We start from the raw sequence: 27,016 nt of genomic DNA, 5'->3' as shown, positions 1-27,016 counted from the left end.
ACCGTGGCCCCCTCTAATCCAGTCTATTCTAGCATAGCCTTGCCAAACAACATTGTTTCATAAGTCTAGGAAGAATTAAATTGAGTGCAAAGTAATTCAAATTATAGCGAAGTTAGATTGAAAAAGTTGAACATATCATCCACAACATTAGTAGCATTTATGGATGAATATGTGTTAGTGCCATTCATTGTCTATAATGGCTTTGGTAAGAGTGGGGAACGTTAGTTAAAATATGCTGAAGTACAAATTTGGAATGAGTGGACAGCAAAGAAGCAGTAGTGGCTATGCGCCTCTCTCCGAATCTCTTTCTTATACAAGAGTAGATGCTATCCATATAGTGCTATGTAGTAGATGCATGTTATAAATTTTCTCCTTGAATTATCAGTGCCTCCTCATGAATTATTGACATCTAGAGGCAAAGTGAGGACAAGTCGTTTACCCAGAAGTACAGAGCTAATACCTAGTGCTATCAGGTTATAAACTTAATAGACCTTTAGACCTCAAGGCCTCTTTGTTTGATAACTTATACTGTCTAGAATTAGGCTCTGCAGCCCAGAGACATGCCTCTCTATACAGCTTAGAATTCCCCACATGTAACTCAGACTTAACTTAGGACCTTGTTGTTTTGCTCAACTTGTGGGCATAGGAAAGAAATCCTTTCTAAATGATTGGTTAGAATGCATTTATTTATTTCTCCTGTTTTGTTTCTGATGCTATGTTTTACTACCATGACTTTTCTCCCCCCTGGTTTCAGTAATCATCATGTGTATGCATTCAGCCTTGATTGGGGGAGAGACTCAGACACACTTCTTGGAATTGGCTCATGATCTGAAAATGACAGATGGGACTTATGTCTTTGTCCCCTATGATGTGCTGCTCTACAGTTTACCTTATAAGCGCACCCCCTACCAGGTCCTGAGGAACAACAAAAAACTCCGGGAAGCCTATGATGCTGTGTTGACTATTACAGTGGAGTCCCATGAAAAGACCTTCTACGAAGCCTATGCAGAAGCAATAGCGAGTGGAGAAACTCCTGAGGAGCTTGACTCACACCAAGTAAGTGCACATGCACAAGTTGTCATAAGCTGAGAACATAAAACAAACAAACAAACAAAAACTGGAGCAACATGGCTTTTTTTTCCTTCAGCAAATATTCTGATTATTAGTTCCCTGTCAAATGAATATCTGCCAACATTTTCCCCAATTCTGCTGGCTTTGCTTCTCTCTGGGAACTAGCAAAAGGGAAACAAAAACATACTTTAGCATATGCTGGGGATGTTTAAGGGGAGCTAATAAAATAGGGGTCTTGTCTTGTGATCCAAGTTTAGAACCAGTTCACCAACAAGACAAAAAACAGACAGTAGGCAACTGTGGAAAGCTGGGAGTGGGAGAGGTAGTCTTTCCCAGGAAGCTTGTGTGTGTGCCCACTCAATTGCGTGCGTGCGTGCGTGCGTGCGTGCGTGTGTGTGTGTGTGTGATAAAAAGGAATTGAAGGAGAAGAAAGCAGAGAAATAGGTGGAAAGCGAAGACAGAGTAAAAAAGAAACATTCAGAAGAACGAGAGGAAGAGGCAGAAAAGAAATGGAGCTGCTTATGTTAGAGATATACACATGGAAGCCTCCTCCCTCACTTCTTTCTTTTCTTACCGTTTTTTCCTCCCTTCCTCCCTGACTCCTTCCATCCTTCAATCCCTCTTTCTCTTCCTTCCTACCCTTGCTTCCTGCCTTTCTTCTTGCCTTCTTCTGTCCCCTCCTTCACTCCCTCTCCCTCCTTCTCTTCTTCTCCCTCATCTTGCCTTTATCCTGTCCTGGTCTTCCCCTCTTTCCCTCCTTCTCCTTTCCCTTCCTCCCTCCCTCCCCATCTCTCTCTTTCTTTTGGACAAGGTTGCTTTGTAACAGATTATAGTCTGGAACTTGCCCTCTTGCCTCTGCTTCCCAAGTGTTAGAATTCCAGTTGAGTCTACCGATTCCCAGCTTACATGGTAGTTTCTTTAGATTAGAAGGTAGAGTAGAAAGTCAAAATTTTCAAAAAATAGTTAGAGTGGCATGTGGACAACTTTCAAAGTTTGAGAATTTATTAAGCACATTAGCGCTATTGATTTTCACTATAAATAACAGAGGGTTCCACAAAGATTGTACTAAATAATTATTGTATTGAAAAATGTGAAACAGATAGCTCTACTGGTGGTCAACTCAGCAAACCAGTCATGTCATGTATGAACCAGTTTGCTTTCATTGTTACACTTTTCCAGTCACACCACTTTAGCTTTCCCTCATGAACTGGTTCTTCTGAAGGTCCCCAAGTGACTGGTGCAGTTCCAGACATTGCACATGGATATGGATGCTCAGAAATGCAAAATAGGAATGCTTCTTTCTTGTATTTCTGTTCACGGTTTGGAAAATGTTCCCCAGAAGTTACCCATGTAGACTTTCCCTCATACCCTCTTTGTCATAATTGTGTCTCTTGTCAATGCCTGGATCAATAATCTGGAGAGAGGAATGACACCACTGTGATTTAGTCTATCGTTGCCAGCAGAGTATGAACAAAATTGAAATTCAGTTAGCAAGGGAAAAGCGAGATTGTGTTGTGTTTAATTCTCACATTCTCCAATGACATGCTTTCAATTCAGCTTTTTTTGGGGGTGGGGTCCAGTTGGTTCTTTCTCTATGAATAAGTTAGTCTATGAAATTCAGGATTACATATGATTTCCTGCCTTGATAGCAAAGATTTCTCATATTGTTTTTCTTTTAAGAAAACTGACTACAAAAAATACCGCTAGTACTGGGTTTGTTCTGCATCCCTGATGATATGTCTATTAGAAATCTCTGTTAGTGGATACACACACACCTGAACATAACTGGTCAACAGAGTCAGGAATTACAGGATTCCCTCAAATTACTAAGAATGGTTGGTCAAACCAGTCATTCTATGTTGTAATTATGCACAAATGATTAGGTTGTTATTTTTTTGTGCCTTGTGAGCCAATGATACAGCGCCATATAAATATAATCTAAGAAGTCATCTTTTCCCTATAATCATCAGATTAAAGGAAGAAGAGACGTATATGTGTGTGTGTGTGTATGTGTATTGTGCATATATATGAACACATATATTGATATAAAAACTCAGACCTTGCACTCTAGATATTTGATTCAGTCCCTTTGAGCTTGTGCAAAACATAAGATAATTAAGGCAAAAAAGAGACACCATTAGCTCGGTTGCTAGGCAGCCTGCACTCTGCTTTAGACAAGGAAATAGAGAGCTACAACAAAGAGCACAGAGCTTATGTTTTTAAAAGGCTTCTTGGATGCATTTCTGCTCCCTCTTTTCAGGTACCTAGGCTAACCTGTACAACTAAAGAATGTAAAGAATGATGTGAGGCACAATAATTGGCCTCATGTCTCTGATAAGCAGAACCCCCATTAAAAAAATTACTCTTTAAAAAAGGTAGTTTTGAAGGCAGCTAGTTTAGCAGGAAGAGACTATAACGAGGAGTTAGGCAAACGAGTCTAAATGCCAGCTTTCTGGGGGGGAAGGTTGATCAGAGATCAATGAAGACTTAGATGAAGCCAGATAGGAGAAGAAGTTGCGTAATAACGTGACTGTAGATAAGATGTTGTAACATGTTTTCAAAAAGGCAGAAGAAAAGATTGTTTAAAAAATATTTTCATTATTAAATGATGGGTGACAGTTGTCTTATTTACATTACTTACCTGATAAATTCTATAAGGTGTAAGACATTATACAAGGTAAGCATGTATAAAAACATCGCACAGTATCCCATGAGTATGTACAATTTTGTACTTTAATGTGTTGGTTAAAAGTAAGCAATAATAAAACCATAGCTGTCAGATCTCATCCTTACTCTCTTGGGAAAGTGGCTTGGAGTTTAGGACTCTCAGTCTCCCCATCTGTAAAATGGGGAGGCCTATCTCCTGGAATTCTTGTAATGGTTAAACAAAGTAGCATGTATAAACTGAACAGCTGAATGCGCGACTCACTCCTGTATTCTTTTCTACTTTTGCCCTCCTTTGAGGGATGGTATTGTTGATTGATAGGGACCCAGCATCAATTTCCATTCTGACTTCAGCTATCTATATTTTCTTCGTTTTAAGTTTCAAAAGCTTTTACTGTTTTGAAATTTACTTTTAAAATTGTGTCTGATCAGGTTACATAAGGTTCTTTTCATACAAGTATATAGTTACTTTGAACACATCCTCTATCTTGTTCTTTCTTATCTCCCATTTATGTTTTTTTCTCCCTTAGACCGTTTCAGTTCTACTCAGGAAATCTGTAAATATACGATTTTGCATATCAGGTGTCCATGAACAGATGAATGCATAAAGAAACTGGTATAGATACACAATGAAACCTTTTTAGTCACAAAGAACAATTAATTTATACAATTTCTTATTCTTTTGAAGTTTTATGAGGGTCTTTCAGTATTTCTAGCATTTGACATTATTTGGCTTTGAGAATGTTAAATGGGTTTCTCAGACTAAATAATTGCATTCATTTGTTTAATGTTGGTCTTTCTCTGGGCTTATGTTGTTTATTACTTTTCAATCAATAGGTATACTGCTGTTCATTGAGTCATCATGTGCTAAGCACTATGATTAAGTGCAGAGAGAGGAAGCAGGGAATAAGACAGGAAAAAATTCTCTCAGTGCTATGTCGGAACAAGTTCACCGAAGCCAAATTGATTCATCTGTTAACAATTCACTGTTTAGTGACATCATTTTGGTAGCTTGAGATCAGGCACAGAGAGAGTATTCACATGACTAGAATTGATTGTGTCTATAGAATCACTGTTAACATTTACTAGCATAGTGCTATTCCTGCCTGAATAAGGCTTACATTTTAGGAACAGAGAAGAAAAATTAATGAGTAAATAAATGTTCTGGATTAGCAAATGTATTAGATATAAATTGCACTGAAAATGACACGGGTGATTAAAAAGTAGATATGTAGAGGCTGGAGCAATGGCTAAGCAGATAAGAGCCTTTGCTGCTCTTGCAGAGAACCTGGATTTGTTTCCCAGCACCCACATGGCACTTCACAACCATCTATAACTCCAGTTCCATGGAATGTGACACCTTCCTTTGGCCTTTATGGGTTCCTGCAGACATGTGATACACATTTACTCATGCAGACATATACACATACACCTAATCAAATAAATACATCCTTAAAATACAGCTATATTATTCTTTTCCCTAATAACTTTCAATGGAACTAAAGTTAACTATAGCAAATAATTCAGATACACTTAATTTATTTCTTGCTTTCTTTAAAAGGTAAAGTAGAAAGACTAAAACCAAAGAGTTTTAATAGGCTAAATATCAAAGATAAATACACATAGATTTCAAAGTTAGGAAATGTTGAAACGTTCATAGCAGCAAAAAAATTCTTCTTAAATTCCGTCTTCCACTTCATCAGAAGTATTCACTATCACAGGGCTTGGGTTTTTATTCTTTGTGCACACACACACACACACACACACACACACATGCACACACGCACATGCACACACACGTGTGTGTGTCTGTATGTATATGTCTGAGGGTATGTGCATGTGACTACAGAACTCACAGGGTCCTGCTAGGCTGGAGTTGCTGGCTACCTGACATGGATGCCTGAAACCAAACTCAGGTTGTCATAAACAGCAGTGTGCTCTCTTAACTGCTCTCACCTCCATATTATTCTAGCTACCATGCTGGTATTAGTATATCTTGATTGCTCACTTTTGGCCATTCTTTGCATTCCTATTACAGTGGAGGAAGACTGCTAGCCTTTAAAAAACATTCTTTTTGTCCTTCCAATCCTCAATATGATGCTACATTTTAAAATTAAATTCAAGTATGTTTTGCTCCCTCCTTCTTTTAGACAGTCTCATGAATCCCAGGCATACCTTGAATTTACTAGGTAGCCAAGGAAGAAATCTGTGGACTCTTGATCTTTTTACATCTCTTAGTGGCCACTACATTAGTATTTTCTTTTCATTCTTTCACATATTACACCCTAATGGAAGTTTCCCCTCCCTTCTCTCCCTCCAGTTTTTCCACTTCGACTTTCCCAGATCCACCCCATCTGCTGCCCCCTCTCAGGAAAGGGCAAGCCTCCCAATGACATCAACCAAACATGGTATAACAAGCTACAAAACAACCAGGCACATACCATCACATCAAGGCTGGACAAGGCAACCCAGTAGGAGGAAAAGGGACCCCCCACACAGGCAGAAGAGTCAGAGACAGCCCCACACTCCCACTTGTAGGATTCCCACAAGAACATCAAGATACTCAGCCATAACATATATGAGAGAAGATGTAAGTCAGGCCCCTACAGGATCCCTGAGCTCTGTGAGGCCCCATGAATCCCAATCAGTTGTTCCTATGGGTAATGTTTTTATGGTGCCTCTGGCCCATCTAGTTTCTCCAATTCTTCTTCCCCTTCGTCCACAGGACTTGTGAGTTCTACCAAATATTTGGCTATGGGGCTTTACATCTGCTCCCATCAGTTGCTGGATGAAGTCACTCTGATCTTTTTGATGATGATTTTGCTAGGTTCTGGTCCCAACACATTCTGTGGGCAGTATTTTTAAAATGGTATCCATCTCAATATCATTCAATGATGATACTGCTGAAACCAAAAGTTTATATGGGGCATATGTTACAACAGTACCAGCAAAATTTACCTTGCATGCAAAATAAACTTACTTTAATTTGCATTTCTAAGTTATTCCACGCTTTCTGATAAGACTGTAAAATCCTCTCAAAGCAATTTTATACATGGTAAAGTCCGTAAAATCCCTTCTCAACTTTGTTTTTCTTGAGGCCCTTTGCCTTCCTAGTCCCATCTAAGCGCATGCTTTTTAAGAGCACCACACAACCATTTGTCTGAAATCTCCATTTCCACATCTTACAAACTCCTGTTTCCTCTCTTTTGTATTGGATGCACAGCATTTCATAACTTTCATGACTCTCATTTTTCTTGATTTGTTTTCCCATTTATTTTGTCCAGCACATCTCCTAGTAGCTTCTGAAAAAGGAACGTGGGGTAAATACTTAAAGTTTTGTGTGTCCAGAAAGTCTTTAGTCTACCTCTGCTATATCAATCTTAGTGAAAATTTATTTCCCTCAGTCCTTTGAAGTTTATTTTTGTTTTGGGCTGAAATGGGGGCTTACTGGGGGTGGAATTGAGGGTCTCATACTAGCGTAGGCAACCACTCTATCACTGAGCTAAATCTTCAGTTTTACTTATCTTTATTTCTGATGTAATGAGCCATGATGTTGTATGAGTCTTTAACATATCTATACTATTCTTTGGTAGATGCTTTTGGTGCAGAAGCCCATTCTTCCTGGGATATTTTGTTTTTATGATTTATTTGGTAGATGCTTTTGGTGCAGAAGCCCATTCTTCCTGGGATATTTTGTTTTTATGATTTATTTGATATTAGTTTCAATAATTTTGTCTTAGTTATCTTTAGAAAGACAATTAGGTAGGAAAGATTTTCTTTTTTCTTTTTGTTTCCTTTTTGAGACAGGATTTCTCTGTGCAGCCTTGATTGGTCTGGACTCTCTTTGTAGACCAGGCTGGCCTCAAACTCACAGAGATCCACCTACCTCTGCCTTCCTGAGTGCTGGGATTAAAGGTGCGTACCACCACACCCAGCAAGAAAGATTTTCTAAACTGATCTTTTATATTAAAGATATTGAAATATTTTATTTAAATAAGTCACAAGGGCCTAGAGATGTCGCTCAGTTGGTAGAGCCCTTATCTAGTGTGCAGAAGGCTCTGGGTTTAATGCACAGTGCTGCACTCTAGGAGATAGAAGCAGGAGCATCAGAAGTTTAAAGTTATTATTGGTTATATAGGGAGTTTGAGATCAGCTTGAGATACCCTGTCTGAAACAAGTAAACAAACAAAGACACAAAACAGCAATAAATGAATAAGATAAATGAGTAGTTTTTAGTTCTATTTTTATTGTAATTCTTAATACATATTTTGAAAATTAATAGAATTCAAATTAATATTGTTATATGCACATTCATGATGTATGTGTTCATGGTATGTATCCACACTTCTACCCTTTTTCCCCTGAACACTGTTCCTCATTCCTAAAGGTGCCTCTTTTATTTATTTCTGTCCCTTCTCCCTTTTGTCTTTCCCTTTTTCTAGAGATCCCTGTTCTGTTATATACTCTTACAAGTTGACTTATTGTTTTTCTTAAATGAATGAGAACATATGGTATTTATATCTGGATTTTTTTAACCTAAGATAATGTTCTCCACTTTCATCCATACTGCTGAAAATGACAAAAATTTTGTCTGGAACAGATGAGTGTCCCATATACTTCCTTTTCTTTATCCTTTCTTCTGCTGAGATGATGCATCTGGGCTGTTCTCATAGTCTGCCTATTCTGAACAGTGCTACAATAAATACGGAGGTGCAAGTATCTTTTGTGTAGTCATTCCATCTGCTTTCTTTATATGCTGGACTGATCTTGTAATTGTTTTGTTATTCTCTTATATGCCCCATATCTCTGAATTATCTTACCTTATTGAATTTCTCAACTTTGTGCTCTTAGCCTTTTACCAATTACTTTCAAAAATGCTCAGTTACATATTTAATTTCAAAGAGTCTGTTCTATTTTAGTGGTGCTCTGTTTCATCAAGGAAAAACTACATTTGTCCTTAAGTATTTATGGAATATTGGTTTCAGAGTCTATGCATTCTCAAGTTCTTTATATTAAATCGTATAGCATTTGTATGTAGTCTATGCTCATCCTCTTGCATGCTTTGAATAACCTTTAGATAATTTATGATGTCTAATACAAGTGCTACACATGTCTTATGCTGTATTATATGGGGAATAACAAAACAAAGGAAACTTTCAAGCATACACACAATCTTCTCAAGTGCATATACATGGAGATATATGCATACAAGTTTGTATGCATGCAAATATGTCTGTTGTATTTTTTGAGATCTGCATTTGGTTGACGTTGTGGATATGGAATTCAAGGACAACAGAGAGCTCTTATTTCTTTTAAAATATCCTAGCCTCTTTAAAGTTCTCTTCTATTATTTTCCCTTAGTTCCTCGTTTTTCGTGTTTCTTTGTTCTGATCATTGTATTTTCTGTTAAAAGCTTTGCCTGGATATGTAGCAATGGGAGCATCTGCCTGTAGTTAAGAATGAAGCTTTCAACAGCAGACTTGAAGGCAGGTGTGTTGCAAGTGGCCTTCTGCAGAGACCAGCTGCCTAACCACCTGTTGGTCAATTTTATTTTGCTTGCTTGTTTGATTTTGGTTAGTAACTGCTAAGATTTGACCCTTGGGTCAGTGACTGTTTTCAGAGAGGAGACTTAGAAATCTTTACTGCCAGAAGCTGAGCACAAATTTGGGTGAAAGAAACTGATTCTCACGATCAGTCTCATGAATACATACATTAACTTCATCACTGTTGGTTGTTGGTTTTTTTTTTTGTTTGTTTGTTTTTTTTTTTTTTGTTTTTGTGCCTCATCACAATTCCCAAGTTTTTTTGCTGCCACAGTTTTGGTTCTGGAGTTTGTGTGAATCAATGTAATGTATTTCTGTTTTGTTTTGTTTTGTTTTGTTTGCGGTAGTCTCTTTGTTCTCAGTAGATGTCAGGACAGAGGAACGTCTAAGTATTCCTGATATTCAAAGAGCTTTCTATCAATGCTCAGCCTCACCTCCACTAGCATAGTGCTGAGCAAAACTAACTACCACTCCTTTTTAGTATTCCAAGAAAGCATGGCTGCTTGCCTCTTATCAATACTTCCCTCTGAAAATGCTTAGGTTTGATTGGTCTCCACACTGCAAAATCAGTTACCATTCCTACAGGGTTTCGAGAGGTCTTTGATATTACTAATTATAAAGCACTAATATTTTTTGTTCCTTCTTCTCCCTGTACCAGGAGGTCTATGGACAAATCATGAGAGACAAAAGAAGTTACAAAAGGGTCCATCTGATATTCCTTTGTGTTGCTTAGCACAGCTTTGTAATTAATTCAACAACTCAGATATAGCATGTTGGTTAAAAGCATCAAAGAGACTGCCATTAATATGTTTAAATTCTGTATCTTCTCTTCATTTTAAATTGCACATCACAATGGTACCCTCTCACAGAACTGCGAGAATTAATTGAGTGAAGACATTAATGAATTTGCCTGGCACTTAATAATTCCTCAATAAATGTTAGTCATTATTAGTCAAAAGTAGTTATGGTTATTAGTATTGTAACTCAGGAACTCTGCAGGGGATATAATAGGAAACAAAATATGAATAGATCTTTGTCCCACCCAATAAAGAGGAATCCTTTTCCCATTCGGGGATATCGAGACTACAACTGGTCACAGATTCAAGAGTGGAACAAGGGGCATAAACACCACATTTCCAGATGATGTTACCAGAGACAGAAGCTCCTCTTCATAAGTGCAAACAATATCAGGTGTTGTGTACTCAGTGGTTACTCTGTACCAAGCAATTTGATTAAGTGATCCCATTGAATCCTCAAGTCAACCCACAAATTAAATACTGCCATCTATATTTTATGGGTAAGGGAATTAAAGGTCAAAGCAGTTTCTTCAAGGTCAAGACCTGGGATTCCACACCAGACTGCTACCAGAACCTGACTGTGGAACCACACATCAGGCTTGCTGTACTTTGTTACACTTAGCGAGGATCTGATGCTAATTCTTAAGTAACAGAACCAAATGAGTGCTATTTTGATCTGAACACGTTTATGGGATTCTTTTCCATGGATATAGGAAGTACTAAGACTTTACAAGGACGTAAGGAAAGAGATCAGTAAATCACAATAGAGAGATTTCGGAGCTGGAAAGCACTGACAAACTTCCCAATTTGGTCTCAGGATGATTGGGCAAGGATTATCACTATGTACCTTTATCCTTTGGCACAAAACAGACTCCTGAAATTAGGTTTTGATGCCTGAATTCTTCCCCTTTTATTGTACTCTGACGTTTGTTTTAAATGAAAGTCTGTTAGCTACATTCACGCATTGCTGGAACACACATTTTTTTTTTTAATATTTTCTCCAAGTGCGGCCTTGTATGGTTAAGCAAAGGGAATCCTCCAGGTTTCTTAAGAGGCTCATGTTCCTTATACCTACTGCCTTCCATTACCCTAAATATGGGTGCTTAGTGGAGGACTGCTAAGCTGAAGGGGAGATAGTTTGGCTTGGAGCATTCCAGAAAGAACTCCAGCAGACTCCTTTAACATCTGTAAAGAAAGATCTCTCAAATTTCACCACAACCACAGTTGTCTTTCTACCTTACTCTATATAAAATAAGAGTATTGTGTTATGTGTACCATACAAACAGGTTGTTTTTCATTCAGCTTTTGGCCATGTCCAAGGGTTGTGATCATGAATTATTGTAAGTATCATTCTAACAGCAGAAATTCAATTACCTTTAAGTTTTAAATCTCTGCATGTGCCTAGCTTCTTTTTCAAAAGTGATGTTGCCATTTTCTAATTCAAGTAATGACTTTTTGAAGAAGTAGGTTTTAATGTTCACTTCTCAGGACCATGTTCCTTGGAAGCCAGTTTGAGACCTTCTCACGCACAATAAATCTGAAGTGATGATCATCACTTTTATCAGAGCACAGACTGCATAAATAAACAAGATAGCACCGCTCCTTACTGTGACCTTTTTCTCGTCTTTAAAAGTTCTCAAAAACTTAGAATAGAGTTATCTAGAGTTATGAAGGGAAAACCAACAATATACTTCAATTGCCATCTATTTAGAATTCTCAAATTCAGGTTCAGAGGTACACAGTACGCAGAAAGAGTATCATGAATCATCAATGGTTTTACCATAGTGGACTAAGTCATCTGTCGGGAAGGCGTTCCTGCCAATTATGTCTTGTTTCTTATCTTAGTTTTCTATTGTTGTGACAAAAGAGCATGAGCAAGGCAGCTTATAGAAGACAGTGTTTAATGGGCCTTACCATTTAAGATGGTGAGTTGAGGACTAGCATCGCAGGGAGCATGGCAGCAGGCAGATGGGCATGGTCCTGGAATAGTAGCTGATAGCTTACATCTGACCCACAGGGGGAAGGAGTAGATCAATAGATCAATTGATAGATAGAGAGCCTGGCATGAATTTTTGAAATCTCAAAGCCCAAACCCAGTGACTTGCCTTCTTGAACAAGGCCACACCTATGCCAACAAAGCCATGCCTCCTAATTTTTCCTAAACAGTTTGAGCCTATGGAGGTCATTCTCATTCTTTACTGTTTTAGTGAGAAACCAGGACAGGGCCATGGAGCATGTCCTGTAATCCCTTGTTTCATTCCGACTTCCTATTTGAATTATTTGCTGCAAATCCAATGAAAGTACTGCTAGGATTGATACTAATAGCATGCTTTGCACTTTGGACTTCTGTGAAGGGGATCTTTTCATTGCTAAGGAGATGACTGGGTAAAAGAGACCCAAGCTCCTATGGACAGTGGGCCAGGGTGACAGCTCCTCTTTTGTAGTTGAATACTGCTGGCAAACTTTTCTGGTAACTTCAAGCCCCTTTGTAGTTAGTTATGAGAGCACTTACAGAAGTTTCTTTCTGGTGTGTGTGTGTGTGTGTGTGTGTGTGTGTGTGTGTGTGTCTGTCTGTCTGTCTGTCTGTCTGTCTGCTGTCTGTCTGTTTGTCAAATATGGAGGACACAAGAGAATCCCAAAGAATAAACTTCAAGTTTCAATAATCTTAGGGAGTTGCTGTCAGCCCATTGTACCCGGGGCTGACTAAGAACACAGAGGGCAGGATAGACTAGCCAGCAGAAAGCACAGTGCAGTGTGTCAACTCAGAGGAAGAGGTGTTTTTTCCAAAAAGAATTTCAGCATTTTCTTTTGGTCATGGATAGATGTGGTCTCTTTTCCAGAAGGTTCCATGCCTTTCAAAGCAGAACACCAGCATTCTTTTCTATTTTCAGGGGCTTGCTGCCCTTTGGGTGTTTAAAAACTAGTTCTTATTTTACTAGTATTGATTTTGTACTCTGCCTTCTTTCCTTCACTTTTTGTCATAACCTACCAACATCTTTGAAAGTAGCTGGGCTCTTGCAGGAGTCATAACGCCAACCACTGTCCAAGAAAGTCAAGATAGGGGATTATTGAAAACTTCCTAAGGGATCTCTGTGTATGTTCATCCACTAAAGGTGGATATCATGTTTTCATCCGTTTCTAATCTGTTTCTGAAGAGTGGGAGTTGGGGTTGGGTAGTGGAGAGGGTTCATTGAAACAGAGTCCAGGAGATTGAGATTCAGCAGCCTAAAAAACTGGAAGAACACAGTAGCTATTTAGAAAAAAAGAAGGGCATTTATTATAGGTGTGATGGGGAAGGGTTGGGGGTGAAGATCAATTCAGTGTATGTTGAAATTTAACATGCAAGTAATATTGTTGAAGAAAGCAATTGATTATTTGAGACTGGAATATAAAAGGGAGGTATGAACTGGTTTTTCAATCTGAGAATTAAAGAATAGATATGCTATTTCAATTCATAAAATCAGAAGTGGTCATCAAAGGAGAGAGTGCACATAGAAAGATAGCTAATGACCTGACTTTGGGACACTCCAATATGAGGAGAACAGAAAACTAAATAAGAACCCATATATGGGCCAAACGAAAAATATCTGCCTACTAACTTTAGTGCATTGGCTAGGCCAAAAGTCAGGAATTTTTAGAGGAATTCAGAATCAGAAGGAACTGAGGCCAACATTTTTTGTAATCGGGAACACTAATCCAAGATATGGGAGCCCTGTATTCTAGTCCTGATTTTATAAGCGAATGAGTAAATTTGTCAGATAACTTGGCTTTTCTGAATCGCCCTTTTCTACCTATAAAGATACTTAGCCAATTGGCATAAAAGGTCATGGTAGTCAAAATTCTGTAATATCATTTTTATAGAAGACACTGTGTGAGGGACAGTCTATTGCTTCTACAAATTTTAGATATGTTAGAACCCCCAGGGAGATTTTCATATTCTTATCTCTGGGTCTCAGATTTAACACCTCAATTCGTTGCTATGAGTTTGGTTTTGATATTCTTCATGTGATGCTAATATGTAGCCATGGTGATCTTCTGTATCCTATGTAAAGCATGACACTGCCCAGTTAGCTACTGCACATTTATGCATAGTGACTTGCATTTCCAACACAAACACAGTTCCGTTAATTATAAGTACTTCTCTGTCTCTGTCTCTGTCTCTGTGTCTATCTGTCTGTCTGTCTGTCTGTCTGTCTTTCTCTCTCTCTCTCTTTCTCTCTCTCTCTCTCTCTCTCTCTCACACACACACACACACACACACACACACACACACGAAACTTGTCATGAGAGGTTAGCTATGTAGACCTTGGGATATAAAAGCAGTGAGTATCAGCTTTTCTTAGAGCTTGGTAAAAATGACTTCAGCATATCCTTTTTGACCTCCATAGTCTATCTGAAATGCTATAGGAGACCATGAGACCATGAGACTGGGGGCTGCAGTGTAGAGGGATGGTTTGATCTTTCTCTTCATCTTTTATAATAAAAACACACCGGTTACTAAAAAAAAAGTTACAAAATTAATGAGTAGTACAACATGCATAGTATACAAATGCTATCACCTTTGTGACAGTGCTGTAGCTTACTTGCTGATTTACAGTAGTTTCTCACCAAAGCTTTGCCACTTTGCCACTGGATAGGTTGTAGGATGTGTTGATTTAAACTCAAGTTGTCTAGTGGGGGGATATGCACTTAAAACTGAATCCTAGTAGCCCATTCTTTGAGGAGTATGCGACTAGTAGAGTAGGCATTTTGGACAAAGACAAGAGGAGACAGGCATGGATTGTGGCGACCCATTATTCACAATCTTGTCATATACATCTGCCTTTCCAGTAGTGCAAAGAAGTGATTTTACCATGCACAGTATACCTCTAACTTACCTGGTAAATTTCCTTTGAACTCCCTTTGTCTAGTTCACACTGATTTTTTAGTGCTTTTTTTTTAAACCCTAAATCATTTTTTAAAGTTGAGTAGCATAAACATATACTGTGTATGACTGGGCTTGCTCATAAAATTGTCACATTTGATATATCTAAAGATGTGAAAGCCATGGGGGAGAAAAACCAGAAAAATTCAGGGGAGAAATCAAGCAAGTCCTCAGAAATATGTCCCCCCTCTGGGTCTTCAGAGCTCTGCTCCGTTCAGATGTATGACACGTAATAATGAAAAGAAGCTTGGAATATACTCTGAAATTGCTCTAGGGTGAGTAGGGCTCAAGATAATTGTAATTTTTAAAAATAGGTTTCACCGTTGTTTGGAACCATCTACAATTCAATTTACCTTATCGCACGAGCCATGAATAATGCTATGAAAGAAAATGGACGGGCTAGTGCTGCCAGCCTGGTTCAGCATTCCAGAAATGTGCAGTTCTATGGATTCAACCAGGTGATCAGGATGGACTCACATGGAAATGGAATTTCTGAATATGTAATTCTGGATACCAACGGGAAAGAATGGGAACTCCGTGGCACCCACACTGTGGACATGGAAACTGAACTGCTACGGTTCAGGGGAACCCCTATCCACTTCCCTGGGGGCAGGCCCACTAGTGCAGATGCAAAATGCTGGTTTGCAGAAGGAAAGATCTGCCGAGGAGGTAAGGAACGGGAAATCACTGGTCATCAATTTAGTTCAGTGTGAGTTATAGGGGTGCTTCTTGAAGACTAGGTATATTTTAATATTGAAGCATTCACAAGGACAGACATTAACATTTCCAGTTGTACAAACATCTTGGTACTTTATCTCCTTAATTTAAAAATAATCAGAACCACATCCACAAGAGGCACTTTACAGTCTTAAAGATTCATTCACAATTTAAAAGTTAACCCATCACTGGTTTTGAAAGAGGTCTCAATCTTTCTCAAAGGCATTGCTCTAATAAAAGGAAAACGTTTTCCTCCCCTTACTTTAGTTGCCTGTGACCTGTGGTTGTTTTACTCTACTATAAAGATGCCCTGGGTATCCTCTGATACATCCAAATCCTGTCAGTCAGCTCCTACCACAAGAATACCATATTAACACCAGCTCCCGTCTGAACTGCCATGACATTAACATTATCTGCCTTACAGCTTAGCACAAAATCACTTTTTAGTTGTTTCTCATGTATTGGTTTTGTCTCTTCACTCTCCAAATACAGTGCTCCTCCAGGGCAGGAGCCACAGCTAGTAATTCTGATGTTCCTCACTGATCCAGCAGCTTGATTGACTGCTAGTAGTAGGACTGTTCTAGCTTTTGGAAGAGGGAAACTTCATCAAGTCTCTGACAGCCACAGGGTACCTTTAGAGGCATCCATCTGATTTTGATTCAAGTATCTCTCTAAACCTTTCCAAAAACATGTGCATTTTTTTGAGATCAGCTTTGACTATGATTTTACTTTAACGTGACACATCCTCTTCACTCACGTCATCATGCATGTCCCCTGAAATATTTGTAATCTATTTAAATATTTAGATTTCATAGAGATCATATATCCTTATGAAAACACTAATTGTCAAAACCAAACTCTACCTCACCCTTGAAGGGCAGTAAAGTACTATACAATTCATGAGGTCTGGGGACACAGATGGATTAAGAAGGTCTTTTATTTTAGACAACATAATGCTTACCCTTCACAGGTAAGAAACCACGCCTATTCGCAAGAATTTTATTGCTATCGAACTTAAATTAATGCACTGAAAGTTTCCCAACTGTAGACTTTTTTCCCAAAGAAAACACCCTGCTCAGCCTTAATTCATGTGATTTGTTATTGTCAGCGTGGTGAGTGGTTTTGTTTCAGAACAGTGAAATTGCTTTCTTGTCCATAAAGTCAACAAGACGAACTATGCTGTAGAAAAAATGGAATTAGGTTAGGTACATGTGGCTTGATTTTAGAGTCACCAAAAAGCACAGGGAGTCACTCTGTGGGGCACTTTATTTACTGCTTTTTTGTTTTAATGCTCTTCTTTTTCTTTTCTCTCCATCTCAGCAGGTGTCGACCCCGCCTTTGCCATGATGGTCTGCTTTGCTTTGTTTATAGCCTTGCTGTCTATCAATGGATTTGCTTACTTTATAAGGTGCATTTTTTGTTTTTTTGTTTTGTATATACAAAATTCAAGTCCACAATAGCCCTGTTAATATTGATTTCCAGGAAGTCATGTTTCAGTACAATTGCCTCATTACATGAACCACTGATTTTCTTTTCCATAGTGATTTACCATCCCTACTGGCCCCATTTAGAGTGAAGTGTTTTCATGATGCTCAGAATAACATTTGCAGTTGTATTATCAGTGGTGATGCTGCTTATGGGTAGATCAGGCTCTCAATATAATGGTGAAATAAGAGAACTAGGATTTTAAGCCTCTCTATTCCTGCTTATCTATGTTCCTTCCCCCACGCACCCCAGAATGGTATGGTAGGGGATGGTGTTGGAATATTGTAGGTAGACTTTGAATAGATTCTAATCTTCACAAATAGTGGTGCTAATTCATAAGTTTGGAGTACCTGGTCCTGCTTGATCATTCAGTGTGTAAAGGCAATTGCTGCTAAGTCTGAAGATCTGAGTTTGAGTCCTAGGACCCATAATTGTGAAACAAGTGAATCAACTTGTAGTGCCCGCGCCACCGCAGTACCCAGTCGAGGGCGAAGGCCTGCGGATTTAACTCATGCACACACGCACACACACGCACACACACGCACACACACGCACACACACACACACACACACACACACACACACACACACACACACACACACACACACACACTAACACAGCGGGTCCTTCGTGCTAAGAGAGCAGCAGCTGATGCAGCAGCCGCAGCAGCGGTTTATTATTCTCGTCCGGCCACCCCTCCAGAGTTCCAAAGAGCCTTCTATAGGCAGCAAAACAGGAAACCTCCTCCCAGGAGAAATCCCTCAAGAGGTGATTGCACACAGGAGGAAAAGTCTCGAGGATGGGAGGGGGCGCGTTCTCAGAGCAGTAAACATGACTAGCTAACCAAGATAAACACAAACATGGAAGCTGCTAGAAACAGGACATGAAACAGCAAGACAGGCAGGCAGCCCAGTCGGGCCTGGTTCCTACGCAACTTGCATAAATTGTCCTCTGACCAGTATATGCATGCTGTGGCACATGTGCACTTAACCTCCCTCCCGGCTAAGCACACACATAGACATAGAATGCATACAAATATTATAGGAGGTGTAGAGTAGCTTCATGGATATGACTAATGCTAACAGTACTTTTTTTGTTTGTTTGGTTGTTCGGGTTTTTTTTGTTTGTTTGTTTGTTTTGTTTTTTGAAACAGGGTTTGCCCGTGTAGCCCTGACTGTCCTGGAACTCACTCTGTAGACCAGGCTGGCCTTGAACTCACAAAGATCCACCTACCCCTGCCTCCTGAGTGCTGGAATTAAAGGAGTGTGCTACCACTGCCAAGCTGTGGTAAGATTGAATATTGAGTCTAGCTCCCAGCACCCATGTCAGGTAGCTCACCACTGCCTGTAACTCCAGTTCTAGAAAGTCTGATGCCCTCATCTGGCTTTTGCAGGCATTGCACTCATGCAGATAGCCATATGTACACACATATAATTAAAAATAAAATATTAAAACAAGATTGTAATAAAGATTAAATAAGCAAAAGTGAGTAAAAACACGTTCCTCAGCATGTGATTTATAGTAGGCACTCAATAAGTGGAAAAAACCTTAAGCCCTTTGTACATACTAATTGTTGAGAACCCAGGATCTTCATTTGAACATCTATGCTTCTTGTCCACTGTATCACAATCTGGATTTCTACTGTTCTTCTTCCTTGGATAAAAATCTACCCTTTATATTCATCAGCATCATAGTAAGCATCAAGTCTGTCTTCCTCCCTCAAATCCCTTAACAGGTGGTCTACTAATTTGATGACCTGTTTTCAAGACTGTTCTGAATGTCACTTAATCTGAAAATCCTTTCTTATGATCTTTGTATTTTAAGTGTTGGACTGTGTCCATGTGAGAGTAATTTGGGGGGAAATGAAAAGTGAAGTAGCTCTCTCTTTTCTACCTTGTGATCTTTTTGTAAGGGCAGGTCAAACAATAATACGGCATGGACTCACTGGGAGTGAAGCTATTTTGGTGCGTTCCAAGAGCAGGTGTGCTGAGCATATGACCTTGGACAGGTCATTTAACCTTGCTTGGCCATGATTTTATAATTTGTATGTGAAGGAATAAGATTAGATGATTCTGAAGAATCCTTCCAGTTTGCTATTTTAACAAACTTACCAAAAAAAAAAAAAAAAAAAAAAAAAGAGATCAAACCCAGCAACACAGGTGCTAAACTTCCTACTTAGTACCTCCTGTATTTAAAAATTGATCAACACACATAAAAGAATAGGCAGGTTATGAACTGTTAAGACACACTCAAGAAAGATTTGTTCAAAGGAAGTTTTTCTTATAACTTCTGTGGCTAGGACATGTCACTGCTAAGAATAGAAATTTAATATCCTTTACAGATGCCAAATAACTTAATATTTAATTAGCATTATTTGATACTCAGTAAAAATAAATGACAGACAATTAACCCCCATCCCCTCAAGAGAGATTTTAGGAGTCATAGGCTTTTTCTACCCAATATCTAACCACCTCATGGCAAGGTAAAAACTGGACTCATAGTCAGTTGCTTATATTACTCATCAACAGCCCCAAATGATAATTCTTGCTGGTCTTTTAAACTGAATGGATTGGTACTCTGGGCTTTGAGTGAGTCCAACCCATTAATCATTGGGAAGAGAAGGAAAAAATAAAAGAGCAGACCCACAAAGGGGGGAGGATTGTTTGGAGCTTGTGAGCTGAAGGGCAAAGAAGACTGGAGAGGAACATGATTGGAGAGGGACATGATTAGAGAGGAAAATGATTGGAGAGGAAAATGAGTTTGAGACAATTGGTACTTCAAGTGGCCACAGAAAACTCAGAGATGGGAGAGAGGCACATCATTCTCCCGAGTTACTTGGTCCTTGGCTCCTCAGCTAACAAAGCACAAAAGATGCCCCTTCTTTGCTGCCGTCCTCCCTCTCTCTGCCCACCACGGCTGCAATCAGAGGAGCTGAGCGGCTGATGAGTTGCTGTAATGGATGATACTTGCAGGAGAATGACTCTCTGTTCCTTCCTTTTCTGTGTGTTTTGATTGTTTAAGGGTTTTTTTCCCAGAAAGAAAGATGTGCAAAGAACCTAACCACCCCAAAACAAAGGATTCTTTAAACTTCTCTTTTCTCCCTACTCCTCTGAACCAGATTGCATTGCTTTTCTGCAAAGCTCTCCCGAGCTTTGTAATACTAATGATCATAATGATAATAATGAGCCCTGATACTTTCCTAGGGCTTCATGCTTTTCAGAGCACTTTCACATACATTATCTCATTTGATTTTCAAAACAACTCTAGAAAGCAGGTAATGTAAGGACTATTATTCAGCTAGACAGGAGACACTGAGGCCTGGAGAGGTTAAATTATTTATCCAAGGTCACCTGCACCTGGCTAATTAATGACAAAATCTGTACTGTACTCCCCCTCCAACTGGGAGTCCAATTTGCTTTCTACTAGATTGTATTTTGAAGCACAATTATTTTTTTACAGGTGTACCTGCTTTAAGACAATTTTCTACAAATCTGAAACAGATAAGTTAGGAGTGGTGTTTTACTTTGGCAAGAGATTCATGTGCTCTACCCAAACCGTCACTATAGGGCTCTTTTAATTTTCTCTGCTGGGCAGCAGTTCCCATCTAGATGAGGGATGAGGGACATATTTGTTGGCAGACGATTAGAAACACATTAATTACTTGTTTCTAAACTAGTGAAGTCACTGAGAACAATTGACTTGGTTGCCGGTACTTAAAGCTACAGTGATGTTATAGACGTTTCCTTAGGTCAGCTTGGCAAAGCATTTTGATTCAGTGATTGTTTCTTTCAGCCTAGCCCTTCCAGAGAACACATGGCATTATTGAATTGTGGGAAAACAAAGTCAATGTAGCTTTCAGCATCAGGAGAGAGAGAGAGAGAGAGAGAGAGAGAGAGAGAGAGAGAGAGAGAGAGAGAGAGAGAGAGAGAGAGACCATATACCATACAGACTAAGGTTCCCTCCTGATCGTAAGTTGCCTGGTAGACTCACCTGACTGTGCATAGACATCATACACTCTTATGTCTCTATTAATTGATTTGTGTAAAATAATTACATTAACTGCAAATTAATGGGCATGTTTGGAGAAAGTCATGATTAAGTTGTGTTTGTGTAATGCTCAGACAAGAGATCAATCTGGTTAAAGGGAGGAAAAAACCCAGCCAGCCCACTTGTTTGGAATCACATAGACAAAGCAAACAACTGGTTGAATTTTTCCACATTTCAACCTGTTGCTTTGGCAACGCACGGATGCAACTTTGCGAGACAAGTGATCTTAGGAGCAGAAACCTGGGCCCACAGCCAGGGACCAGGATTCCAGTTCCAGCTCTGTCTAAGGCTAGGGAATCTCACACAATTTGTTATTTTGCTTTGTTTCCTTAATGTGCTTTTTGTTTATAAACTGGAAATCAATGACTTTTAACTTAAGATAATTAGGATGCATAGTGTGAGTAAGAGGCTCGCAAAGCCCCTTCAAATTATCCAGAGGGGTTTTGAATGTGCCCCTGATGTGGGATCACAATTTTAGTAGTCCATGATGCTACCTGTACATCACCCTTGCTTCCTTTTTGGATATCTTTTCAATATTATTTTCATGTTTGTGCTTTTGCCTTTGTAAGTTGTAATGACCAGGGCTGTTTGTGCTTCTCTTTACTTTAGATATTACGGCGAAGGTCCATGTAAGTGAGGTATATATTTGATTCATATGTATGCCTTAGATATATATATCTATTCGAGTGAATCATCCAGCACTCCTCCCCGATCATCTTATTTCATATTTCTTTCAGGAGACGTATAAATAAAATCCAACTGATTAAAGGGCCCAACAGAATTCTCCTGACTTTGGAAGATGTGACATTTATTAATCCCCACTTTGGCAGTAAGGTAAGTAGCCCCCTTTCTGGCTGTATTGACTGATATCAGAGCCAGAAGCTATAGGTTACCATCAAAGCATGTCATATAGTTAGTTTCTATGATGATACGCTCTAAGAGTAAAATGCTCAGGCTAGAGAGATTAAAGCTAGGCTCACAACAAAGAATGTAAGAGTAAAACTCACACTCGATTGAGAACTCTTAATATAAAGACATCTCATGAAAATTTGTAAAAAAAGAAATGATCACAAATAAATGTTATTTTACATGTGGGGTTAAATAAAGAATCTTATTAAATTATTTTATGTTTGTATCTTTTTGCTATGACTTCTAGAACACATATAACTACATATGCAGCACGCAATAGTCTTCAGCCACAAAAGAATAAAATCTTGTCATTTGCAGCAACATGGATTGAACTAGAGGACATGATGTTAAAGGAAATAAGCCAGATATAAGAAGACAGTAGCACATGATCCTGCTCATATGTAGTAGGAGGAGAATGGACTAATGGAAGGGCAGAAAACAGGAAAGTAGACAGATATTAGATAACTGGTATCAAAATACATTTAGACAGGAGGAATAAATTCCATGGCTCTATAGAACACTTGGGTGACTACAATTTATAGCTTATTGTGTAATTGACAAAAGGAAAAAGAAAGAAAAAAGGAAGTAAAAAATTATGAACATAAAGAAGTGACACAGGGAGCCTGGCACAGTTGATGCACAGCTGTAATCCCAACACTCAGGGAGGCAGAGACAGGTGGATCTCTATGAGCTAGATGGCAGCCTAGTCTACAAAGTGAGTCCAGGACAGCCAAAGCTACACCGAGAAACTTTGTCTCAAAGAAAGAAAGAAAGAGAAGGAAGGAAGGAGAATAAAGAAAAAGAAAGTGGATATGGTCCACTCTGAGCAATAGTTTATCTTTGACTTCATATAACCCCTTTTAGGTAAACTTTATATTAGCCTCTAACAGCCAACATGGTTTTTATAGTTTAAGATATACTAATAAAAGTTTGGAGAAAGATGATTCAACTCATAAAAGAGATTGAGTTTCTCAAGAGTCCTGGTTAAATTTGTGTTATAATAGGTGATCTTCGTAAGGGCCTGCTACTGCTACATTTTGTGAGATTTCATGTAGTCCTTACCTCCTAGAGCATTACAGTTAAGTTAAAGACAATGAAATTTTGCAAGGAAGCCAATAGGTGCCAAATTGTACAAATGAACTGGAAATAGAATAGGACTTTAGAGAAGTCAGATCTCTCAGTGGAAAGAGCCTTTTCAGAGACCCAGATTCAAAGCTGAGTCTTGAAAGAAGGGAAGGTAGAATTTGTCTATGCCACAGATTATAGACTACTTATCAATCACTTTTCTTTGATCCTCCCAGGAGAAATTAGTAGCAAGCTTTGAAATTTCTCTCTCTCTCTCTCTCTCTCTCTCTCTCTCTCTCTCTCTCTCTCTCTCTCTCTCTCTTTATGAGCTTTTGTAAAATCTGGCTTATAAATGTTGGTATTTATTACAGAAGGGTGATTGCAAGCTAACACTATTGTGTCATATACTTCAAAACAATTAGAATAGAGGGGTTTGGATGTCCTCATCACAAAGAAATAATAAATGTTTGAGATGACAGGCAACATAAGTACCCTGATTTGAACATTATGCAATTTATGATTCCACAGCATCATACTGTGCTCCATAAAGCTGTATAGTTCTTTATCTATATATATTTAGAAGGTGGGATTGGCCAAAATTCAGTAGTAAATGGTTATCATATTTTGTAAAAGACTTACTTTCTGTTCTTTGATATGGTTTCCATTCTGTCTTCCTGTTGTCTTCAGAGCCTTGAGAGATATCGTAGGGAGAGGAAACATCACAAAAAGAAGCATGGAAAAGAAAGCATGTGGGGGGAAATCCTTTCAAGGGAGCTGGTGTGTTTCCTTATGCTAGCCTGTCTGGTTGCAATAATCACACTCATCTTTGTGTACTCTATCAAGGGTAGCAAGATGTAAAGAGAGGATGCAAAAGCATCATATTGCTTCCATGTGTCATTTACTGTTGTCATTTTACTAACCTAGATTTGAGAGTCTGGTTATCTCAGTGACAAACTGGTCAGATGCTTAAAATGACACTGAAAGTTACATGTAATTAGTTGGCTACATGAAGAATAGATTTATGTGCTAATGCCCCTTGTGGCCGTTCAAATGAACTGATGAGCTATTTAATTCACTTCCCATTTATAACCATCTGGGTTAAATCCTAGAATGATTTTGTTAAGGTGGATATCACCTTCCTAGAAATGTACTGATCACAGGCAGAACAGTCACTGAGGCTGTCCTCTATTGCCCACACCAGAGAAACACATTGATAGTTGGTTTCCAGTTTTGAAACCACTGAAGAACACTAGCGATCGTGGCAGTGGAATCTGTCTGGGTTTTTCACTCAGTATTCTTTGTATGAAATTTCCTACCTGAATCAGACACTGAAGCCAAAGCTCTGCATCAATCCCAATCTATAACTTGATACCATGATAAAAAAAGTCATTCAGTCCTGTGGTCAAAATATACTATCCAGAAGTATCATAAAGTCTTGTGGAAATGGACATGTATGTACTAAAGCTTTGATCAAAGATACAAATCTATTTTGACCCCCCTATGAATTTGGTATTAGTCACGTGAACTTAACAGTTCTTGATAGATGCTTGGATATTGGGCTCTAAAGTAGCAAAAACAGTAACTATGCTCATTTTAAAAATTAAATTAGCTTTTCAAAAAATGAACAAACCTTGCAATAAACTAGTGATTTCTACAAACATATAAAATTCACTTGGTTGCAAAAAGTATGCCAGTATTTGCAAAATGCCACAAAGAACATACTAGTGCTACGGTCAGACAGACAGATTGCCTGGGACTTAAGACAGTGCATGCACATGATGATAGGCCATTTCATTTATGGTACCTTTTGATCTGAAGAGAATAAAAACATCATTACAACTTTTTACCCCAAAAATGAAGAGATGCCAAATATCAGTAATCCTTTAGGGAATGCTGATGCTTGTTTGCTTGTTTAAGTGTTTTAGTCTAAGTGGAAAAGAATGGCACTACGGAAGAAGAACATAGCTCTTTGCTTCTAAGTCCTTTTTTGGCATTTAGCTTCTCTCAATGATTCTGAAGTGGAACAGACAGGGGAAGCATACATTTTGCTTAATTGCTCTGCAGTCACAAACTTGCAGCTGGCTGTGTTTAATCAGTCAAGAAACCAAGCCAGGAATTCCATCCAAACGGAATGTCTGAAAGTGTAAACTCTTTGAGAATACAGAATTAATTCAGCCTAGAAAAATTGCCAGGTCAGGAGAAGTCAAGTCAGAAAAGGAAGGATGTTAGAAGAGAGTGAGGCTGAAATCCAAGAGTATGTGGATTTGGGCAGATTTTATGACTTTCTCCCTTACCTTTCACATAGAGGTCTATGTCTTTATATACACACTACGTGCTCTTCTGAGATGTGAAAATAAAGACTAGAAGGGAAGCAGATGACTCCTTGGCCTTGCTCTGTTGGAGGGAGTACAGGTTGATGGAGGGGCTATGTGAGGGGTCAGGTTTTACATGTTGCCTAAATCTTGAGCTGTTAAAATTTCAGAACATTTTCTCCAGACTTTGTGATAGTCTTGAGATTGTAAAGAACTGAACTCCAGGCTAAAGCAACCAGTTGTTTTCAGTTGATCAGAGTTCACTGTAATCACAGCACTGGAAAGCATATAAGATGAATTATTGGCAAGCGAGACTGATAGAAAGCATGATGTGGTAAGAAAGAGCACAGGACAGGCAACTAGACCGTCAGCTCCTTGTCTAGGCCCTTGTATTCTTTAGCTGTCTGTTTCCTCCTTATAAGAAGGAGACTGGAGGAGCTGGGCATTGGTGCTATGTACTTATAATCTTGGTCCTGTGAAGGCAGAGGTCAAAGAATTGTGTTATTGAGGCCAATCTGTCATATACAGTGAGACTTTGAAAATGATGAAAAGATGATTATGACTACTAGTAATAACAAAAATTAATAATAATTGAGTAGATGGTGGTGTTGGTGTTGGAAGAGGACCCTTGCCTAGATAATAACAAGGGTATCTATTCCCTTATAGTCAGTGCAATTCTTTTAAAAGAATTTTAAGAAATATACAGACTAATATTGAGGTACCTGTTGACTTATCCCTCTTCACATAAATTAAGTCTAAAGGCTTATTTGAAGATACAGAGGCTTGTCTTTAAAGGTGAACACAGATTACAGGGAACTCTTTTCATTTTGTCTTTCAACTGGGAAGTTTCCAGCTCCCCCTTTCAGACTGTGTCCAAGTAAAATCAAGGAGTAAAAGATCTGGCCTTCTTCAGCCTTACACTTATCATGGGCCAATAACCCACTTACTCTGTATCTTCTTAATTGCTCCGTGGGCGACCTTCTGTCAGAAAGAAAGATGCCATTTGGCAGAGTAGAACAAAAAGGAGCCAGTACTGGGAGACAGGGGCTGACATGATTTCCTACTTCTATTTTTAAAAGTTTTGATTTTTGTAAAACCACACTTCTCTTAATGAAATCATTGAGTAGATGATATTTGGAAATTAATTTCCATCTTTTGAGTCTAAATTTTAAGTCTAGAAAGTGAGGACACCATGTAAATTACTGACAGGTAGTGTTTCTCAGCTCACATGGATAGAATTCCAATTTTCTCTATGACTCAAGAATAGCATGTTGCATACCTGTAATCTTAGCACGTGAGAAGGTGAGGTAGGAGGATTATCAGTTCTAAACCGGTTTGGATTACACAATGGGATCCTATCTCAACAAACAAACAAACAAACAAACAAGCAGACAAACAAGTAAGTTTATAGGAACTGAGCAGGTTGTATTTATACATTTAGGAATATATATTCACAAACATATATGGAACAACAACTAAAG

The 27,016-nt window shown here is 38.7% G+C and overlaps 1 protein-coding gene across 1 annotated transcript in view; it reads left to right on the top strand.

Annotated features, from left to right (window-relative positions):
• Nucleotides 1-27,016, top strand: part of Gucy2f (guanylate cyclase 2F, retinal) — an 80,604-nt gene that overhangs the window by 8,462 nt on the left and 45,126 nt on the right. The window contains exons 2-5 of the mRNA XM_051141983.1: nucleotides 755-1,056; nucleotides 15,314-15,668; nucleotides 17,040-17,124; nucleotides 21,987-22,083. Of these exons, the coding sequence (XP_050997940.1) occupies nucleotides 755-1,056; nucleotides 15,314-15,668; nucleotides 17,040-17,124; nucleotides 21,987-22,083 (839 nt within the window). The remainder of the gene's footprint in view (nucleotides 1-754; nucleotides 1,057-15,313; nucleotides 15,669-17,039; nucleotides 17,125-21,986; nucleotides 22,084-27,016) is intronic.

This window comes from Acomys russatus, chromosome X (genome assembly GCF_903995435.1).
Source record: "Acomys russatus chromosome X, mAcoRus1.1, whole genome shotgun sequence".
NCBI lineage: Eukaryota > Metazoa > Chordata > Mammalia > Rodentia > Muridae > Acomys > Acomys russatus.
Note: the sequence above shows the minus strand (reverse complement) of the source record. Positions and strands in the feature narration are given on the sequence as shown.